General features: G+C 41.1%; 1 protein-coding gene across 8 annotated transcripts in view; it reads left to right on the top strand.

Moving 5' to 3' along the window:
* The window catches only part of SETD5 (SET domain containing 5), a 74,504-nt gene extending 53,607 nt beyond the window's left edge, over window positions 1-20,897 (top strand). For 6 of the 8 annotated variants that reach the window (XM_036739073.1, XM_036739071.1, XM_036739074.1 and 3 more), the window contains 8 exons: window positions 67-196; window positions 4,977-5,230; window positions 8,721-8,777; window positions 10,688-11,161; window positions 12,117-12,415; window positions 13,435-13,574; window positions 17,873-17,961; window positions 18,344-20,897. In XM_036739073.1, the coding sequence (XP_036594968.1) occupies window positions 67-196; window positions 4,977-5,230; window positions 8,721-8,777; window positions 10,688-11,161; window positions 12,117-12,415; window positions 13,435-13,574; window positions 17,873-17,961; window positions 18,344-18,940 (2,040 nt within the window). In that variant the 3' untranslated portion in view covers window positions 18,941-20,897. The remainder of the gene's footprint in view (window positions 1-66; window positions 197-4,976; window positions 5,231-8,720; window positions 8,778-10,687; window positions 11,162-12,116; window positions 12,416-13,434; window positions 13,575-17,872; window positions 17,962-18,343) is intronic. The other 2 variants (XM_036739076.1, XM_036739075.1) reach the window with 1 other exon arrangement.
* The last annotated feature ends 285 nt before the right edge of the window (window positions 20,898-21,182 follow it).

Below are 21,182 nucleotides of genomic sequence, written 5' to 3'. Positions count from 1 at the left end.
TTACATAGGTAAATACATTTCTGAAAAGCATTATCACTGATCATTTATTGGATATTTTTATTTCAGCGCTGGATGAAGCAAGCCCTAGAAGAAGGAATGACTCAAACCTCGTCTGTATCCCAAGAGAGTAGAATTCAGCATCTATACCAAAGCAATGAGAACAGTAACTCTTCTAGCATCTGCAAAGACAATGCAGGTATATGCTTAAGTATAATTTCAGGAATGTATACTAGACAAAGTATTGATTAAAAGCAAGAAAATGCTTGTTCTTTAGAATTGTGAGGCATAATAGCAGTTATTGTACAACTCTGGTAATTCAGAGTTACTATGCCTTCCAGTTTTCACTTTGTGTCATCCATCTAAGGAATTTATGCTTTTATAATACCAAAATAGTCTTCATGGCTATTCTAAATAATAATAAAATTAATAGGATTTGGAGTTTGTTGTTTTTTTGGGGAGGCAAGTACCATGACATAGTGGATAGAGAAGCCTGCTTTGGAGCCAAGAAGACATGTATTCCAGGCCCACTTCTGACACATTCTGGTTGTGTGACCCTTGGCAAATCATTTAACACCTCAATTCCTCAGGCTACTCTTAAGACCATAAGTTGCAAAACAGTCACCATTCTGCACTGGAATTTCTTTTGGGACTTCCTAAGACATGTGAAATCATAGGGCCAAACAAGGGTTTTTCGTATATCTTGATTTTTAAAGCACTGTTGAAAATGTTAAATATTAAGAATCTGTGTGATTTGGTGGCTAGAGGACCAGCCATGGTGTCAAGAAGACCTGGCTTCAAATCCCCCCTTTGACAAATATTAGCTATGTGGTTTTGGACAAGTTCAGGCAGGCAACTATAAATTGCAGAGTAATTCCTAATCATTCTGTATTTGTGGGTAGAATTTCCTCCCTGGGAGTACACTCTACCAGTGCAGATTGGTAACTCTTTAGCAATTTATATATTTGTTAGTATGAGAACTTAAGTTTGCTCAACCAAACAAAAAAAGGAAATAACATTGCTGTCTTAAATAGCTATTTTGCATCTATCTTTTCAGAGAAAGAGAGCTCTCAAGTCAGGGATCAATTTTCCCAGGACGACAGACAAGGAACTAGACAGTGTACAGATAACAGCAGAATTGGTTATGAAAAGGTTAGATTAATTTAAAGTAACAGGTCCAGGAATACCCATCTGTATAAAAAAGGAGCAAGGAAACTTATGAAATAATAATATTGAGGAAAGAGTCATAGAATCTTGGAGGGATGGGGCTGAGTTAAGAGAAATTAGTTACTAATTAATCCCTTTCCAATATATTTCCATAATGAATGTAAAATATCTTAAGAGAGGTAAGCTTCAAACCAATTTAGAGTCATCTTCAGTGCCTGAATATCAGAGAAACTAGAAATGGTTGGAAAATCACCCAGACTTTTTTCCTGCCTCTAGATAAGTGAGGTAAAGGTCTTTAACGAGAATACATTTCCCAGTGAAAGTGAGGTACGTCTGAGTAGTATCTTCAGTCAGTCAATAAATATTAAGTGCCTTCCCTATTCCAGGCACCTAAGCACAAAGAAACGAAGAAAAGCAAAAGGCAGTCACTAGTCTAATGAGGAATACAACATGCAAATAACTATTATATAGAATAAAATGGAAGTGTATCCCTGTATGGAAGGAAGACCCTAGATTTGAAGGGGGTCAGGAAAGACTTCTTGTAAGAAGATAGGATTTTAGCTGGGACTTCAAAGAAACCAATAGACAGATAAAGAAGGAGAAAATTCTAGGCATAGGGGATAACCAGTGAAAGTGTTCGGAGTGAGAAAATGGAATGTTTTCTTCAAGGAACAGCATGGAGGACAGTGTCACTGGATTGCAGAGTACCTGAGGAGGTATATAAGAAAATTGGGGCTGTGGGAAGAGGGGCAGGGCAGGTTGGTATGAAGGGCTTTGAATGCCAAACAGCTTTTTATATTTGATCCTGGAATCGATAGGGGACTTTTGGAATTTACAGAGTGGTGGGTGTGAGGGGAAGACATGGTCAGGTTGGCTCTTTAGGAAGATTACTTTGATAGCTGAATGGAAGATAGACTGGAGTGAGGAGAGACTTGTGGCAGAGAAAACAACCAATAAATCACTGCAAAATTCTATGTATCAGGTGACAAAGGCCTGTGCACTAGGGTAGTGGTAGTGTCATAGGAGAGAAGTAGGTGTATATAATAGATAAAGGTAAAATTGACAAACCTTGGCAACATGTTGAATATGGGCAGTGAAAAGAGTGAAGTGTTGAGGATAACAATTGGGTTGTAAGCCTTGGTGACTGGGAGGATGATGGTAACTTTGAGACCTAGGTAAGTTAGAGAGGAATATGCAGGGGAGGTAGATGTTATGAATTTAATTTTGAACATGTTGAGTTTTAAGATGTACACGACATCCTGTTCAAAATATCCAGTACACAGTTGAAGATGCAGTATTGGAGGTCTGCAGAGGTTAGGTAGATTTGAGGATCTTCACCTTGAAGATGATGGTTTTATCCATGGGAGCAAAATCATATAGAGGGAGAAGAAAAGAGAGCCTAGGACACACCTTGAGGGACACCCATGGTTAGTGGGCACAACCTGGATGAATATTTAGCAAAGGAGACTGAGAAGCAGCAGCCATACTAAGAGAATGAGGAGAGAAAACTGTGAACACTAGTGAGAAGAAAGTTATCAAATTGAAGAGTGACTGATGGCAAAGGGTCAAAGAGGTTGAGGATTTAGAACAAGCCCCATTGCACTTGTCAGTTAAGAAATCATTACTGACTTTGGAGAGTGCAGTTTCAGCTGAATGATAAGGTTGCAGGTCAGACTTAAGAGGTGAGAATCAATAAACATTTATTAAGCACCTACTATGTGCCAGGCATTCCACTAAGTGTGGAGGATACAAATGTATAAAGGAAAAAAAGAACAAGTTCTGCCCTTAAGGAGCTTATAATCTAAGGGGGGAAGACAGCACGCCAGAGGAAGCTGAAAAGAGGGATGAGTGGGGAGGCGACAGAGGGACTAGAGAAGGTATCCAGTGTGGGGGCATGGTAGAAAAGTCATAGAACTACAAAAGTAGTTCAACCAGGTGAGAAATAAGATGTTCTGAGCTGGGCTTCCTCCTTAAATAGAGGTTTGGGAGTTTGTGGCTCCACCCTTCAGTCAGAGGGACTGAGGGTGGTATTGAGGTGAAATATCAAGGCAAATGGGATCCAAAAATGTTTTCCCAATAATAACTTGGGGGGAGGAGGAGGGCAGCAATCAGAAAAGTCCCAAAGTGGAGCAGCTGGGTAGGTAAGAAATGAGATAGTGAGAGGAAACAAAGTGGAGATGTTGGTAAACAGCTTTTGCTTTCTCAAGGAATTTGGCTGTAAAAGGGAGGAGAGATAAGGGATAATAATACCTATAATAGATGAATCAAGAGATATGGGTTTTGTTTTGTTTTTTTGAGGATGGAGTCAAGGGCATGTTTGTAATACATAAAGATACTATGCATTAATAACAGTTTACTGAAACCCAGATTAAATTAAATAGGCTGGGGGCAAGGTTTCAATAGTTAAGTAACGGTAACTTAGAAAGAAGCATTGAACTCATTAGTTTGCATCAGGTGAAAGGATGTCTAGACATTGACAAGCCTTAGGTGTCCTTATGTTGTAATTCGCATAGGACCTTCTCTCTAATAGCTTTTTTCCCTTTAAATGCCGAGATGCCAGTAGGGTTGTAGTATATAAAAAATCCAGCTTGGAGCTGATAAAGAAGCACAGTGAGAGAACCTTACATATCCCAAGTAGAATGAAATTGGGGGTTATTGGGCAACAGTAATAGCTCATTTCCCACTGTAGTTCCCAACCTTATATCTTGTACTTTGGGGAAGTTTTTGCAGGAATTTCTTGCAGGCCAGAAAGGAGAGAGATGAGAAATGCTGTTTCATGTATTTCACATAGTGTAGTAAAAGAACTTGAAATACTGAAATGGAGTCAAAAGAAAATTTAAGAGGAGGCTATATACCAATTAAAGATGTAGATGGAGGCTGGGCAGAATTCTAGAAGGTGGTAAACCTAAAGTGGGGCTTTCCCTGAACCTCATCTCCCATAATCTTCGTTTCATAAAAGAACCAATGTCTGTAGGAATAGGGAAACAGCCAGGCAGCCTTAAAGCAGAACCCTTGCTAGGTAACAAGAATATTGTCTTTTTTGAGTGTAGTCTCTTGGCTGTGAGTGAGGATATAAACTGTGATTTAATCTATGATCAAACATGTCATTTTATAACTTTGTACAAATTTCTGTTACCTGAAAAGTATAGAAAATTAGGATTATTCTCAAAGGAATGTTCAGTCTACCTTTTTTCTCTCTAGACATTTTTTGTAGGATTTATTCAAGTATTAGTGATAATTTTTTAAACTAGGAAATAATCTAAAATTGAGGGGCTAAGTGTGAATTGGGAAATTGTTATTTATAGAATTCTTTCCTACCACAATTAGAAAAGACAGAAGAAACTACTAAGAAAGATTACAAAGGCAGGAACCAAAATATATTCAGGATGAACTTAGATGGGGGGGGAGAATTAGTTATTGTTGTTGATGTGGGAAAAAGATGTGAAGAGTGTTTATGAAAATAGACTATTTATTCTGCCTGATAGATTTAAAGGGTTTCATGGGCTCTTGATAAGAAAGTTGCCCTTTTTGGTCTGGGCTGAAAGAGATTGTTACTTGAATGAACCTCAGAAATAGGGACAAAGTAGGTTTGGAATTTCCCTGAGAAATTGAGAGAGTTTTGAAAATTATAGTAGGTGACATAAGTAGAGACTTTGTGGGCTTTCTTTTTTGATAGGGAGAATTACTAATGGAGCAAGACTACCAGGAGAAAGGAATTTAAAAGCATTGTGGGTTAGAGATTAATGGCTTTACTGCAGATCCTTCTGTTAAGCTACAGTTTCAAATTCTCATCCAAGCTTTGTATTTCACAGACTTACTGAGCCCATTAAAGAAATGGAAGTCTCGATATCTGATGGAGCAGAACGTTACCAAGTTACTGAGGCCTCTGTCTCCAATCACACCTCCGCCTCCCATCCCTCCGGTCCCCAGCTCACAGAGCCCACAGCTTACCATGCCCTGCTCGACCCTTCCAGGAGAGGAGGAATGCCGGAATGGATATGGCCTGATGTTCTCACCAATTCCATCTCTTGCTACTAGTCGCTGCAATACGCCCCTGCAGTTTGAGGTGATTGGGGTTTGGTGTTGGGAGGGGCCAGATACGAAAATTCTGAACATTACACACCCACAACAGCTGTAATCATTCCACAAATGTGTCTAATCACGTGCCTCACACTGTCTCTGCAAGTGAGAACTCTCTCAGGCCACCTCTTAGCCTCACATTTTGGGAACTGCCACCATTTTCCACAGAACAGGATCAGTGGTACCACCCATCCCATTGCCTTTCTTTTGCATGCCAGTTCATGAGCCTTCAATCCCCGCTGGCAGTAAGCATGCTAGCCTTCCTGCTTTATCTGTAGTATCCCCCCTAAAAACAGTAAGCCTCTAGCCCCACAGACCAGCCACATGACACCAGCCTGAAGATTCCAATCAGACTGAGTAGTGAAGAGTCTTCCCTTTTTTCTTTCCTTTTTTTTTTTCTTTAATGATTTCGTATTGCTGCCTCATTCTATAGTTTCATGGAACATTGTGGCACATGAGTGTTTTCACATCAGTTCACTTCATTGTCTTGTTTAGAAATGAGGGAAACGCAAGTAGCTCTCAACATGCAGTATCATGCATTTTTATCATCTGTTGTCCAGTGTATGATAGAAGTGTATCAGTTTATACTTCAGCTTGTTCTAGGATTATTCCTGAACCACTTGATATTCCAGTTTGGGTGACAAGAGGTTTGCTGGGTAGCATTTATTAAACTTCCATCTATGCATGTTGCTTTAATAGGTGTCATACATAATTAAACTAAAAAGACACCATCTCTTCCTGCTTTTCAGCAAAGTCTGTTCTAACTGAGCATGCTCAGCTCTGCCCCTAAGGCTCTGCCTGTATGTAGATTTACTCCTCCAGGTGTTCTTGGTTAGAAGTTGAGTGTTCTAGCTGATCACAGCGGCATCTCTGCCCTCCCTCCAGAGCTTAGGTGAGTGCTTGGCCTGCAGCACAGTGGATCATATAATGCCAGGTCAGAAATATGGTGGATTAAACACAAAATCGCAACCTTGGAATTGGCCTTCCCAGGCCCAGATTGAATGGAGCACAGCAAATGCCACTTTGGAGAAGTCTCTTTTGAATATATCCTTCTGGTTGTAATTAATTTTTCCAGAGATTTTGCCTTGTAAGCTACAATTAACTCTTCACTAGATTCCTCTGGAGCTGATTATTAAACCAGCCAATTCAGTCCATTTCATTTGAATTTTGGCTTCATTTTTATTTGTAGGTGAAGCTAACTCTTCAGTTAACAAATTAAAAGTTTCATAGTAGAAAGATTTCACAGAATAAAGGTCTCCCAGGGGAAAAACAGTTGTAGTAATAGGAACCAAATCTCTATTAATTTTGTTAAATACCAGATCTTTTTTTTTCAGAATCAGCTTAGCCATTCAGCCCTTGGTTCCCATTTTTCACCACTTGAAAGGGCTCTTACTTTCTCAGGCTCTGGGACACAGTGACACCAAACCTTCCCAGCTGCAACAGTCCACAAACAAGTCTAGGTTGTGCTTCTTCAGTTAATCTTTCATGGTGGTATCTAATTTTTACTCTGTCAGGAAGGATTTTAGAAACTAAAGAGTAGTTTTCTCTTCCACATCAATTGAATTTAATACTTGATATACCTCCTGCTGTGTGTAGTAGGAGATTCTTATTATGAACCCCCTAAAACTAATTTTATGATAAGTTGTTCTTAGTATAACATCAAAACAACATTTAGTAAACTATTCACATAGATTGATATAATCAGTCTCCAAAAACCACAAAGCATTGGAATCAACAGACATTTTAAATATCATTGTGCTAGGCACTAGGGATAAAGAGACAAAACCAAAATTGTTCCGGCCTATAAAGAGCTTACATTTTACTAAGAGAATACATGTGCACAGATTAGCAGATACAAAATAATTTTAGGAAGGACACAGCACTAACAACTGTTCTAAAATCTGATTTAAGGAAAATTAAAGCTTTTCTTATCAGTAAAGCAAAACTTCACCTTCCTGGCCTGTTCCATGTCACTGCACTAATTGCCATGTTTTCCTATATTCTAGTCCAGGGGTAGGGGGAGTACTTTAAGGTCTTTGAAGGATTAGACTCACGGGGGGAAATCAGATCACATCTTAATTGTGAGGAGCTTTATTTTTGAAAGAAGAAAGTCAAACACGTTGAACTTTCCCACTTTATAAATTTAAAATAATAGGTAATATGAATGTTTTCTTCATTGAATACAAGTAAACTTAATAGAAAAATGTAATAATTTGGAGTTGGGAGGGAGAGTCTGGGAAATGAAGTTATTCAGGACCAAGACAAAAAGACTTCAGGAGTCAAGAGAAAGTAGGGATATTAGGAATTAAAGTTAATTGTGAAGGACCAAGAGAGAAAGGCCTATCCCTAATCCTGATCCCTACAACCTTCCCTCCTTCCTCCCTTCCCCAGATTTTGCTCCAATGCTTGGCCTACATCCTCCCTTCCATCCAATATTGCTTGACAAAAATTCCCCAATTCAGGTCCCCAGATCCTCCATTTCCTACCATCAAGACTCCTATGCTGAAACAGCCTTAATTTCTCCCTCTACTGCTGGCCACCATCTACCAAGCCCACAGCTCCATCTGCTTTTCACCTTTCCATTTGGGCAAAATCTGTCCAGTATTACACCAGCTCTTCCCTTCACCAGTTCTGTCAGCTTAGGTCTCATTAAAGGATTTGTTCATGGTAGTCAAAGACCTCTAAGAATGTCATTTCAGAGTAAAGCCCTAAGAATGTCTCTGTGTAGGAGGATATCAGGCCCTGCATCTTATACTGGATCTCTTTCAGATCTATAATAATGTATTTGTGAATTTCAACATCTGGGAGAGGTTATATGGGAACCTGATGGATACTTATTTGGGAGGAAAGAAAGGTTACGGTGGGTTATAAGAAATTAAGCCAAGGGCCAAATATTACCAGTAGGCTAGAAGTTCCCTATTCCTAATGCATATCCCTTGAATACCTATTCAGAACAGGAATTTCCTAGTCCAGAATGCTCCCAGGACCTAAGCAGCATTCTTCGTACCCCTCATGCCCTTCCCCTCACAGTCAGCTGAAAGGAGGAAATGGAAAAAAGTAAAGGAAACAGTTTAGATAATGGGGGGGGGGGTAGAATGCCACCAATAACTAAGTCAGGTTCCACCTCATGACTCACATATCCTAGGTTTCCAACCTCTGATCTAGAATATAAAGAAATATCATACTGTAGAACCGTACCAATCTTAACTCTTAACTAGTATCCCCTTGGGATATTTAGTTATATCATGAAAAAAAATAACAGTTGATTTGATTTACATGCTTTCTAAGGCACCAGGAAGCATTTAATGTACCAAGTTATTGTCCATTGGGATGAGTTCTACGGTTGAGTATTTCCCCTGTGCATTCTGATAAGAAAAGTCATGGCTAACATCTATGCTTGCTTTTACTTTATTTTTTTTTTGTTTTGCTTCTTGACTTTGAGTAGATGAATAACAAGATGCTTTTCCCTCCTCTAGAACATATCCTCCCCTGAGAGTTCCCCTGCGCATAGGCCCGAGTCCCTGTCACCCGAGGTAGTTATCACACCATCTCAATCACACTCGGAGGCTGAGAGTGAGTGTGCATGAGTGTGGACTTGAGTGTGTGGGGAGGGACCAAGGGAAGAGTGTGAATGGGGTTATGGGCTGGAGGGTGGCTGATCTTTCCCAGCAAGTTGAATGAATCTTAGAATGTGTGACTGCTCAAGATTATCAAAATGTAGATCAAGGAAAGCCAAGTGATTGTGTGGTTTGCATGTGGGACAGCGAAGGGATTGCCCTGTGAAAAGAACGGTTAAGTACTGAAGTTAAGTTTGAAGGCATATTGAAAACTTGTCTGAGAGCCTCGGAGAAGAGGGCATAATTAAGAAAAGGGAGCTCCCAGGCAGTTTTAGGAGAGAAGAAACTAACTGAACCAGAAGTTGAAAGTTATTTTTGTGTTTATTTTTCCAGGCTCGTGAGAGGAAGGGACTGGTCTTAGTTTGGTGGAAAAATAGCTTATCCCTGCTGCACCATAGGAAAAACATAAGTCTCTTAATCACTTGTGTTTTGGGCATTGAGAATTTTTTGAGGACTCGATGATGACTCTGCCGTCTGACTTTTAGATTGAGCTGCCTCCCTGACTGACTGCCTTTACCTGATATGGCTAGTGCCAAACATTGCAGAGAACTACTAAATAAATCTCAAGGTCTTCATTGAGATGAGGCATCCATGCCTTTGGTAACTACCCTTTTACCAAGTGGTTTCATTGACTTGCTACCAAGTAGCATTGTAAAGAGCGGTCTTAGCAAGAGCATGTGAAGGTTTTTAGTGCCAGAGCGTCATAAATGAAAAGTATAAAATCTTCCAAAATATATGCTCAAGTCCCAAAATTGAAACCATGGAATAGATATAGATCATGTCATAGTCTCTGAAGGGTGAAGGTGGCGGTGTTCTAATGGAGAGGAAGTTAAGATATGTTTTGGCACTTAATGTAAAAGGGAAAGATCTGTCTTTTCTTGGTGCTCAAGACCCTTAGGTGCAGTAGTGATGCAGTGTCTTGGTGTACCATTCTTTGTAGAAGGAATATCAATAGTTAAGAATGATGTCTTCCTTCAGTAGTGATTACACAACTGATCCGTTATTGGAAATTGACTGTCAGTGTATATGTGTCTTGATGGCAGTTTGTAGCCAGTACATAGTTTGTAAAGTAATGACCTAGCTGATGAGATACAGTTTAGGAGCATGGCTGGTTCTGGAATGTTGTGCTGTAGTGGGGCTATGCTATTGATCTTCTGGTGTGCTGATGTGTTTATCTAGATGGTAAGCTAAGAATTGAATGATCATAAAGTTGGATGTAAAACAGACCTGGTTAACAGTGAAAATGAATGGATAAATGACTGAAGGAAGTACTGGTTGGTTGATGTCTTTAATACCATTCATCTTTATTGAACTAGTAACTTAAATACTCCCCTTTCCTTCTCCCCCCACCCTTCTTTCCTTCGCCCTTCCCCCTCCTAGCCTCCATCAGTATTAATTTAGAAATGAATACATCAGGAGCCAGTTATCTTAAGACACCAGTCTCACTTCTATAACGTGCATGGGGCTCAGGTAATTCCCTTATTTTACTGCAAGTCCCTTATTGTATTGCAAGGTGACTCAGCAAACTCAAAAAGCTGAGCAGATGAGATAGTCTCATTTGACCAATTCTTTAATTCTTAGTTCCTGAGTGCTTTCCTCTGGAAAGACTTAAAGCAGTGTAGGGAAAGGCTGGGGGTTTATTAGACATCTGGCCTGTGTAACTGTCATTATGTGGAGCTTTTGCAGACATTAATGGTTTTCTTTCTCCACTACCATCACCCCATCTTTTCTGCCTTACTTTCTCACCTGTACCCTTTACTCCCTCCCTTTCTGCCCCTCTCACTTTCTCCCCTACCCCATGTCTTCGTTGGTTTCTGTTTTTCCAGCTTGGTCCCCGGACAGACCTGGATTTGGCAAAGGTAGGATACCTTGAGCCTAACACTAACAACTGCCTGGAGAGACAAGTCTTGCTCCACCCAGGTCAATCTGACCTGGCCTCTCAGCCCTCCATCCCTCCGACATCCGAGAACAGCCACCAAGGCAATAATGGAGATGGACAACAGACCCTGCTAAGAAATTCAGACCAGGCCTTTCGGACAGAATTTAATTTAATGTATGCCTTCTCACCTTTGAACGCTATGCCTCGAGCAGATGGACTGTTGCGAGGTTCTCCCCTGGTGGGAGATCGGAAACCTTTAAATTCTGATGGGAGGTATTGTAGCTCTCCTGCAGAAGGGTATTCCAGCAGACATGAACACAGTCTAATTAAAGACATAGCACGTGGATCAATGTCACCTTGTGGTGAGAAGGCCAGTGATGGAATCAAGCCTGCCCCCCAGAACCCACCACAAAGGAAAAAGGCAAGTGACTGAAATACAAACAATAGATAGTTTTCCTTTTCTGTATATACAGATGTACATGGCTACAAAAGTTTCTTCAAGAGAACCCAAAGCAGCAATGTATACTTAAGACCGAGATCTGTTGGCCTGACTTCCTAAAGAATAAATAGCAAACTACTTATCCCTTTGCTTTAGTTTCTCCAATGTATAAAACAGGGATAGTAACACCTAGGCTTCAGTTTCCTTATCTATAGGATGAACTATATATATATGCATACGTATGTGTGTTTGTGTGTGTATACATACATACATGCACATATATACATATACTGTATGGTCTCTAAGGTTCGTTGCATTTCTAAATCTATGATTGACCTAATAACACACCTGGAAATATTCTGGATTTGAAAACACAACAGCAAGACGTACTGAGATACTAAATAACCAGAGTAGTGCTTATTCTAATTTTGCTTCATTCTTCAAAGAGTTAATCTCTTGATTCCTTCTGTATCATTCTTACTAGGTGTCTCTTAAGGCTGCGCTTTAGCTTTCACACCAAGAAAGCTGCCAGAACTTTTGCCTACTTCATTCGTGGTGTGAACCCTAGAGCATTGTTATTCAGTCATTTCAGTCATGTCTGACTCTTTATGACCCCATTTGGGGTTTTCTTGGCAAAGATACTGGAGTCATTTGCCATTTCCTTCTCCAGCTCATTTTACAGATGAGGAACTGAGGCAAATGGGGTTAAGTGACTTGCCTAGGGTCACACAGCTAGTGTCTGAGGCCAGATTTGAACTCTGGTCTCCCTGACTCCGGGGCTGTGCTCTCTCCACTATGCCAAGTAGCTGTCGCAAACAGAGCAGTCTCACTTTAAACCTATCTTCATTTCCTGTTTGTCATCTTTTTCTGATGATATAATAGACCTCTCTTACTTAAAGCTTTGTTGTTGTTTTTTTTTTTTTGGTCTCCTTCCCAGGTGTCTTTGCTAGAGTACCGTAAGCGGAAACAGGAAGCCAAGGAGAACTCTTTGAATTTGGGAAGTGACTCTGTACGGTGTACAGGGACTCCCACCCGGCAAGGCAGCAATAGCTCAGTGTCTGACACTGAAACCTATGGTGTCCAGGGATCTTTAGCCCGAGCCCCATCTTCCCCTCACAGGGGTTTCTCCCCATCCCATTCCTCTGTTCCCCCCGTGGATGATATAAGCCCTACAGACCCCAGGGGTACTACTTCCTCATCTCACTGCAGACCTCAAGAGAATATCAGCAGTAGGTGGTAAGTATTGGAGTGAATTTACTTTGATTCTTTGTAAGAAGAATTCTTCTAAAGCCATTCTAAATTTTGTCTGAAAAGTACTGGAGTGCTTCTCTTAGAGAGCAACCTCCTTCCTCCTCTCAGTCAGTCAGTCTAATGGTATCAAACCACAGCTTTCACCCTCACTGCTAACCTAAGAAAGGCCACTGAATCCGAGAAACTGCCCTTCAGCATTTAACTTTGAATGTGGTGGCCACCACCATGACCTCCTCCGCTCATTTGCTCTTAAGGTAAGTCATGAGCTTAGCCTGGTCTCTGATGATTTCCTTGGTCGTTACATTTATTGAGTTACCTCCTTTGTGCTGAACACTCTGCTAGGCAGTGGTTATATAGAAGGATAAGATGAATTTCCTGCCCCTGAACAAAGAGAAAAGGCATCAGCCGCCTTATATTGTCAGGTGCCAGATAAACAAATCTAGGCCATCACTGCTCTGCAAATCCCAAGGAGGGAGCAATTACTAAAGGATAAGTTAACATCATGGTGATGAGAGCAGGCCTTAAGCCTAGCTGAGCTGCTAACTCATTGTATGGACTAGAGCAAGTCTCTCTCCCTCTCTGGATCTGAAGTTTTTGTCTGAGAAATGGAATAGTCTAGAGCAAATGTTCTTGAAGGTCCTTTTCAGCTTTGAAATTCTTTTCTGTGAGTGGTAGAAACAGGAGAGGGGGAATAGTCACAAAGGGCTGGGGCCTTCAGAAAAGGACTCTTGGAGAACCTGGCCTTAAAATAATGAGTAGTGAGAAAGTAGCTGTGTAACCAGAGTCCACATGGTGGAACAGAGGATGAAGCTGCCTTTCAGAATGGGATAAAGTGGTCATACTCCAGTTCTTTGTGTGTAGTGTCCATTTCACATCTAGTCTTGTTAGTGGAATTGGTCCCAAGGAACATGATTTTTAAATGTAGATAAAAGAAGACTTATGGGGATTTAGTTCCCAGAGGACTCTTCAGTTATCATTTAAATAGTATCTTCTTACCTCCCCAGGATGGTTCCCACATCTGTGGAGCGTCTCCGAGAGGGACGAGGCATTCTGAAAAAGGTCCTCCGCAGTAGCAGCAGTGTGAAGGTGTCACAGAAAGAAGAGACCTCTCCAGCCTGGGAGAGCACTGCTGAGAAAGAATCAGGTGAGTAGAGCAAGCCCTCCCTTTTCCATGGCTTCAGGAGTTGAAGTATTCAGGAAGGGCCAGAGTTTTGAAGCAGTAAACATCTGCTGTCCACTTGAATTTCCAGCTTTATATTGACCTCTTTTGTGCTGCCAACACTCTTAAGTTCTTGAGCATCACTGGCTTTTCTGATCCATCTTGCCCAAGTAATACCTTCCTATGAGTTTGCTTTGGTAAGAGTGGTCAGCCTTCTAGTGAATGTGGTGGTTTTCTTTCATTGATTCAGATCACAGCCTGTAAATAGGACTATTCTGTCCCTTTGTAAATCCTCTATGGGAACTCACGCAGCATACTTCCTATAGTTCACTTGACATTTTGAGAATACCAAGGGACAGTGGTAGACATTGGGCTTTCCCATGATTATCCTTCATTATTGGTTACATGACTCACCCCTCTATCCATCACAAGTTTCTCTGATGATATCCCTTATACCACTATGCTGTGTAGTTCTTTGCTTGTAATGTGTTGTAATCTATAATCTTCCAACACCTGTCATTCCCCCACGGGAGACATGACCTTCTGTTTGAGTTCTTCAGAAACTTTCATGAAATGTCATGAATGTAATGACATGACTTACAGCCATATAGGATCATGAGAAGAATGATACCATTAAAAAGATGGACCTTTATTTTAAAGAGATGCCTGAAGTTATTAAAAACAATGTACAAGCACCATAAAATAATCTAGCCCTCTCTGTTCCTCCTTAGCTTATTATCCATTTGTAATGTTTGTCCAAAGTATATACACTGATGGACTAGCCCTGTAAGTTGTCCATCTAACTACATATAAAAGTCTAGGCATTTTCATTGGTTTTTCAAAACTTTGTGGATGATTAAGCCCAGGACTCAGCTAGAGCCGGCTCAGACTGGCTCACGATACCCAACTGTTACACTTTGACCATGAGTTTACCCCCAGAAACCTCCAAATATCATAAATCAGTGCTTGGTTTATTGTTTCGTTAATTGTCTAGATTTAAGAAAGTGATGGAGAAAAAATGTTAAGTTCAGTTATACCTTAACCTTATGTAGCACACATATTTCACATTTACTAACATACCCCTGGTTTGACCAACCTCTTTTTAATGAGTATGGATCTTATTTAGGAACCCTTGCAGTATTCTGGGGCTTAATGTAACTTTAAAAGATCAACAGCCAAGTGGTGGTGCCATGGAGTCTAGGGCTGGGCCTACAGTCAAGAAGACCTGAGATCCAGTCTGGTCTTGGGCACTTATTAGAGCTGTGTGCCCCTGAGCAAGTCACCTGACTTCCATCTGCCTCAGTTGCCTCAACAGTAAAATCTTTTGTAAATCTTAAAGTGCTACATAAATGCTATCATCATTAACAAGTAGCATCTCCAGGAATTTATTATCTATAAGTTTTGTAGAGATGGGAAAGTTGGCAGTGGTTATTGATCACCTCTTAATCACATTTTTTTATTATTATTTTTTGGTAATTTTTTTTCTCCCATCTTTTAGTTCTTTCAACTTTATATATCTTGAGAATATATGCCCTTAAAATTAATTCCTCCAGCCCAGATCTTCCCTATGTACATTAGTCTAGTACACCTATTCTTCCCGTGTTCATTTTCTTCCATGTCATAAACACCCCAAAAAGAATATTTTCATACATTCAATAGAACGGAAAAAAATTCACAGATTTCTGTTTCATACAGCTTGGTGGTTTGTGTTTTTAGTTTTGCTTTTTTGTTTGTTTGTTTTTTAAGTATATAAATAAATATATAAATGATTTTTAGAAGTATGCAGGGTGTTCCTAAAATCTGGACACATAGGCAAAAATGCCTATTTTGAAATATTTGGAATGTTAACAGACCGTAGCCCCTTTGACTTCTTTTTTTCTGGGGTATGCTAAAGGAGAAGGTATACTCCATGAAAATCACAGATGCAACAGACTTGAATGAACGCATAAAGGGTGAATGTGCTAAAATTGACAGCAATGTGGAGTTATTGCATCGAGTTCACGTGAATCTTGCAAAGCACATCAACCTTTGCATCACAAATGATGGAAATCATATTGAAGATGTTATTTGTTAATATTCCAGTTAAATAAAATGCTGCTGAAAATGTCCAGACTTTAGGAACACCCTGTGTAATAAGTTTCTTTCAAAGTGGTCCAGCTTATCTGTTTCCCTCTGCCATGCATTTTAAAAAAAATGTGTCAGTAGCCGTCTTCTTCCCCCCACCCTGGCCATTTTGGGGGTGGTGAGCAGTTCAACACTGTGGGCAGCTTCCCTCTTTCAGTCAGATACTACCCCCTCAATGGGGTGGGGGGGGGGGGTGGACGTCAAACACAATTCTTAGAATACACAACTGCCACGTTCAAAAAAATGCACATCTCCAGTACCCGGAGTCTACCCCATCCACCAATGATGATGTGTCCTCATACAGCCTATGCCAAGGCTGGAGCATTAAACCCAAACATGACAGTTTAATTTTCATCGGGGGCGGGGATAGGGGGAGGTTTTGTTTTATTTAAGAATCTTTACGTTTCTTGTCCATTTGTTATCCACTGTCCAGCTTCCTCCTTTAACTCTGTCAGTACAATTCTGCTGCCCAAGCTTTCTCTAAGCTTATTTTTCTCTGTGTGATTTGCAAACAAATTTGTGTTCTTTACCCAGAGTTGCCTTTGGGTCCTCTCTCTCTGGTCAGATCAGTTGTCTATTGGGTAAAGAGGTTTCTAGGCTCTTTTGATCTTCTAGTTTTAATCATTGATTACATCTTTTTTTTTTTTTCAAGAAATGAAGATTATGGTTCAGTTTCTATTTATTTGATTCACCTTTTTTTTTTTTTTTTTTTTTTTGCATTTACAGCTTGTTTATGGCCTCTGTTGTGCACCATGCCTTTTCATTTTTATTCTTCTAGTTTGCTCTTGATTTTGATTTTTGACTATTTGAATTTGCTTTGATCTCTCCAAAAAGCTGGAAATTCTTCTCCATAAACAGCAAAGGGGAGAAGGGCAAGGGAGTCAGAACATTTATTGTGTGAGCCCTGAGTTTACCACTTATTATTGCCTTCCTCCCATATTCCACTCATTCTAACAGCAGCAGGTGGGTAGAATGAGCTGATTTCAGTCAGTCAACAAACATATATTAAGTGCTTCTATTACTAAGCAACACCCTCAGTGCTGGCAATACAAAGAAAGGCTTTAATGGATAGCAAATACTTATGACCTAATGAGGCAGCAGGGGATCCCAGAACCAATACTGCATTGGGAATTCAAGTCCTAGCACTTCAATTCCATATCCGAGTGGCTTTAGGCAAGCCACTGAAATTCTCTAATAAGTAAAAATGGGGAGAAAATTTTCCGTGTACTGTGCCTTCTCACAGGGTTCTCCTGAGGCTTAATGAAATAATGTGTACAAGAGGACCTGGAACCATAAAACGCTTTATAGTCAGCTCTGCTACTAAGTGACATGCATTCCCAAAAAGTTCCACGCTATGCAAAATTGTCTACTAAAAACCAAAGGGCTTATGGAAAAATAGGGTTAGGGGAACAACACTTAGAAAGTTAGTGATACACTGAAAAAAATTAGGAATTTAATAAAAACAGTAGCAAAGTTTTATACGTGTTAAATGGTTAAAAATAAGTACTACCAATAAATAGTGGCAGTGCCCTTGGCTTCCAGGTGATGTTTGGCCTTCACCTACCTACTTGTAAAGGCCCCCTGAAAGTTGACAAATCCAGGTCTCCATGGCTGGAGGCCATGAGAGAAAGAGGTGGCTGGTGAAGGCTAACCCTTCTCCATCCACAGCTCTTAACTTCACCAGAAGATGCACAGTAAATGTGACACTTTACTTTGACAAAGACCTGACATTTGCTTGTAGAAATGGGAATCGGAAGGGTTCCAGCTTGTGACATAGTACAGTTTTCTGCATTCTTGAAGAAGAAATCAAGAAGCAAACTTAGAATTCAAGTCATGCTCAAATGCTCCCTAACATACCACTCACATTGGAACAAATGAATGTTTTCAGAACACATGTTATAGCAGTAGATAGTTCTAGGCTCCATGACTTTACCAGTGTGAATCCTCCCTTCATTGAGAGAAATCCTAACCATCCTCCCTAGTTCCTCACGTGTGTCTTAGTAGAAATTGCTGTGGCCCAAAGTTCATCCCCTAGTAGCCTGTTTTCTAGTATTGAACTTCCCTAAAGGGAGGCAAGTCTATTTTCAGGTCCATAAAAGAGAGGTGCTTATATTATCCTTCCAAGAAGCCAAGTTGAAGTTGTCTGCTCTGCCTTCCAGATCCTGCCGAGGGAGAAGGCCCAGAGATAACAAGCTCTGCTCTCTCCAAAGGATCAGCTGTTTATAGCCCTTCCAGATATAGCTACCAGGTAAGGAGGAACTGGCCGTTGGGGACTATGTTAATAGGCCTAGGCCAGTATCTTAGGGAACATTCAGGAAGTGGTTACCATCTTCAGGGCCTGAAATGATTTGATGTGGTTGCATGAAATCAAATGAAAAATCACTTCAAGTATTTTATAGCAGCTTTAGAAATACATAGGGTAGTAAATGTAGGTAAGCAAAGTAGAACTCTAGCATATTTTTCAGTATCTCTGTCACCCCTGAGAGTATGTTAATAAGTTAGCTAGCATGGGCTGGTAAATTTTTAGTTCTATGTAAAGCTGTATGCAACAAAGTTAAAGGGAATTTTTTTTTTATATACCCAATCCCTGTTCGCTCCTTCACTGTTACTTTCTGCTTTTCTCCTTCCAGCTCCTACAGTGTGACAGTCCACGGACAGAGTCACAGAGCCTCCTTCAACAGAGTTCTTCCCCCTACAAAGGACACCCCACTCAGTCTCCAGGATACAGTTATCGCACTGCAGCACTGAGGTCTGGAAATACCCCTTCCCACAGTTCTTCGGAATCTTCCCTTTCTTCTACGTCCTATTCCAGCCCTGCCCACTCCGCACCCACAGACTCACTGGGACTCTTTGCCGTGACGCCAGGGTATTACAATAGCCAGCCACATTCTGGAAGCAGCAGTGTCCAGAAGAGGAGCTGCCCCTCTGCTGCTGCTAGTCCTCCCCTGCAAGGCCCCTCAGACTCTCTCCCCTCAGACTGTGTTTCTCAGTCCAGCACAGGAACTTGGAGTTCCACATCTTTCCCCCAAAATTCTAGGTCGTTGCCATCAGACTTACGGACTATCAACCTGCCCAGCTCTGGACAGTCAGCTACCTTCCAGCCCTCCAGGGTATCCACAGTTTCCAATTCACAGCATTACCCACACCGTGGTAGTGGGGGAGTGCATCCATACAGACTACAGCAGCTGCAAGGGTCTGGAGTAAAAACTCAGACAGGACTTTCCTAGGGATTCTGGATTTGGGCAGACTGAACTCAATGAGCCCATAGCTGCTTCCAGTGGCCTCTGGATCCTGGGCCAGGCATGTTGCTGTGGAGGGGAATGTAGGGTGTGAATGATGAGAACAAGACTTGTGAGCATTGTTGGCCTCTAGCCGTGGAGGAAGATGTAAATCTTGTCTAAAGTGGAGACTGTAAAGAAGTTTCTCCCTGCTGTTTAGGGTACATTGTTGAAAAGCCAATGGTGTTTCAGTTAATAACGGTTCTAAGTGCAATGACTTGTGTCAAGCCTCCATCTCCCATTGTGCCCATAACCTGTAGTCACTTTGGCATCTTTTTCAATTTGAAAACAATTATGGAAAAAAATAAGGGGGAACAAAATTCACAGCCATCTGAATAGGGTCAGGTTCTCAAACACTCATGGAAGGTGGGCATTCCTCCCTTAAATGATCATTCCAATCTCCAACAAATCTAGCCAAGGTTTGTTAGCAGAAAACAAATACTTCCTTTCTTTTATCCTAGAGTCACCAAGAAATGGGTAGTTGGGGAGGGGGGTGGGGCTTGGAGCATGTGTTGTGATTAAGGGATGTCTCCTCTAAAGATGAGGCTACAGCCAGCTCTGGATTATTCAGGGGTTGATTATCCATTCTCTGCTGCTGTCCACCTCTCTCCCCTTGGTCCCCGTCTTAGCCCTTCATCGTAATTCATTAACATCTCCTCCAGTGGGTGGAAAGAGAATTCAGATCTGATCAGCCAGTTGTGCTACTACATGACAGGTCTTAATAAGTTTTATCAGGAAGGAGGCTGGAATTCACTATGGTTTGGGGATCATCTGAATTTTAATTTTTCCTGTCCCCCATGTCTGAGAGGATGTGAAGTTAGCTGTCACATGCAGTGCATTTGTGTAACAGGGAGGTCGCTCAGTGGGACACGTCCCTGAATGGGTACTGTGCATTTGTGATGGCAGGGCTGTCACTGCCAGCCCTTGGATTGTGTGTGGGCATCATGAATTTTTCGGGGGAGTTTTTAATGGTGGGGGCGGGGTGCCCCTGTGAGGCTGCATACAGACCCAGACACAGGGGTCAGCACGTGAGCAACCTGGATGCCCCCATTCAGGCTTTGTGCCTGCTGTACACACCTGGGGGAGCTCTGGAACCAGCCTGCGTGGGGAGCACAATCATTAAATTCCATACAGTTGCTAGCTTATTTCTTTCACTTGTTTACGGTAATATCTGGCGTGTTTTTATTTATCTAATTTTATATTCAGTTATAACCATAGTAGGTTTAGCTAATATACAACAGGTATAATCCCTGGTGCTGCAGTGGACCTTCTTTTCTTTTGGACAGGATAATACTGTGAGTCTCCCTCCATATTTCCTCCCCACCTCCCTCCGCACCTCTCTTCCACTTTCTTTTTCTCTTTCCCTTCTCCACAACTATCATATGCACAGTCTTCTCTTTTTGTGTGTGACTGTTACAAAATTTCACTATTTCCAAAATTGAAATCAGGTGTTTGCTCAAAAAAGGGGGAGATTTTTTTTAAATTGAAACAACAAAATACTTCATTCCCCTACAAGAGCCCATCAGTCTGGGAGAGCATTGGGAATGAGAATCATGTCGCCTGGGATGCTGGTTTCTTTGTATATTATATAAAATGTGTGTAAATGCCTCTCCGTTTGGGCTGGGGTTTACACTCTCCTCTGTACAGTGAGCAGAGGAGAGAGCATAGTTGGCAGGCTGCCTTCAACCTGCCTGGCACATGCCGAAGCCCCAGCCACTCTGTGTGGGCAGGGTGCTGTAGAGACCAGACCTCCTGGGGGAGGGGGGGAGGGGGTGGGGGGGGAGAACTCTTGGAAGGGAAGAAGTGTCACTTCTTTCTCAAGTGGAGTGTTTACACCTTGCTGTAACATTTGAACTTTCACAAGAGATGTAATAATTTTTATAATAAAATACTTACCTTGATAATCAAAAAGTTAAAAATTTACTTCCTCCCGATGTAACATATTCTAACCTGTTTATAATAATGCTGTCCTTCCTATGCAAAAGTAAGACTGGCCCATTTGAAAGAGTGAGTTTTTGCATGAGTGGAGATATATTTGCACTAAGAAGATCCTTTTATGACCCAGGGATATACAATGTTGAAACATGGGAGGGTTTGGGATGTATCCTGTTATGTTAGAAGAAAGTAGCTCACACAGCTATGGAACACTTGGCCTAATTAGCACCTTCTGAACATAATTTCCAAAAAGATT

The sequence above is a fragment of the Trichosurus vulpecula genome, chromosome 9 (assembly GCF_011100635.1).
Source record: "Trichosurus vulpecula isolate mTriVul1 chromosome 9, mTriVul1.pri, whole genome shotgun sequence".
Lineage (NCBI taxonomy): Eukaryota > Metazoa > Chordata > Mammalia > Diprotodontia > Phalangeridae > Trichosurus > Trichosurus vulpecula.
Note: the sequence above shows the minus strand (reverse complement) of the source record. Positions and strands in the feature narration are given on the sequence as shown.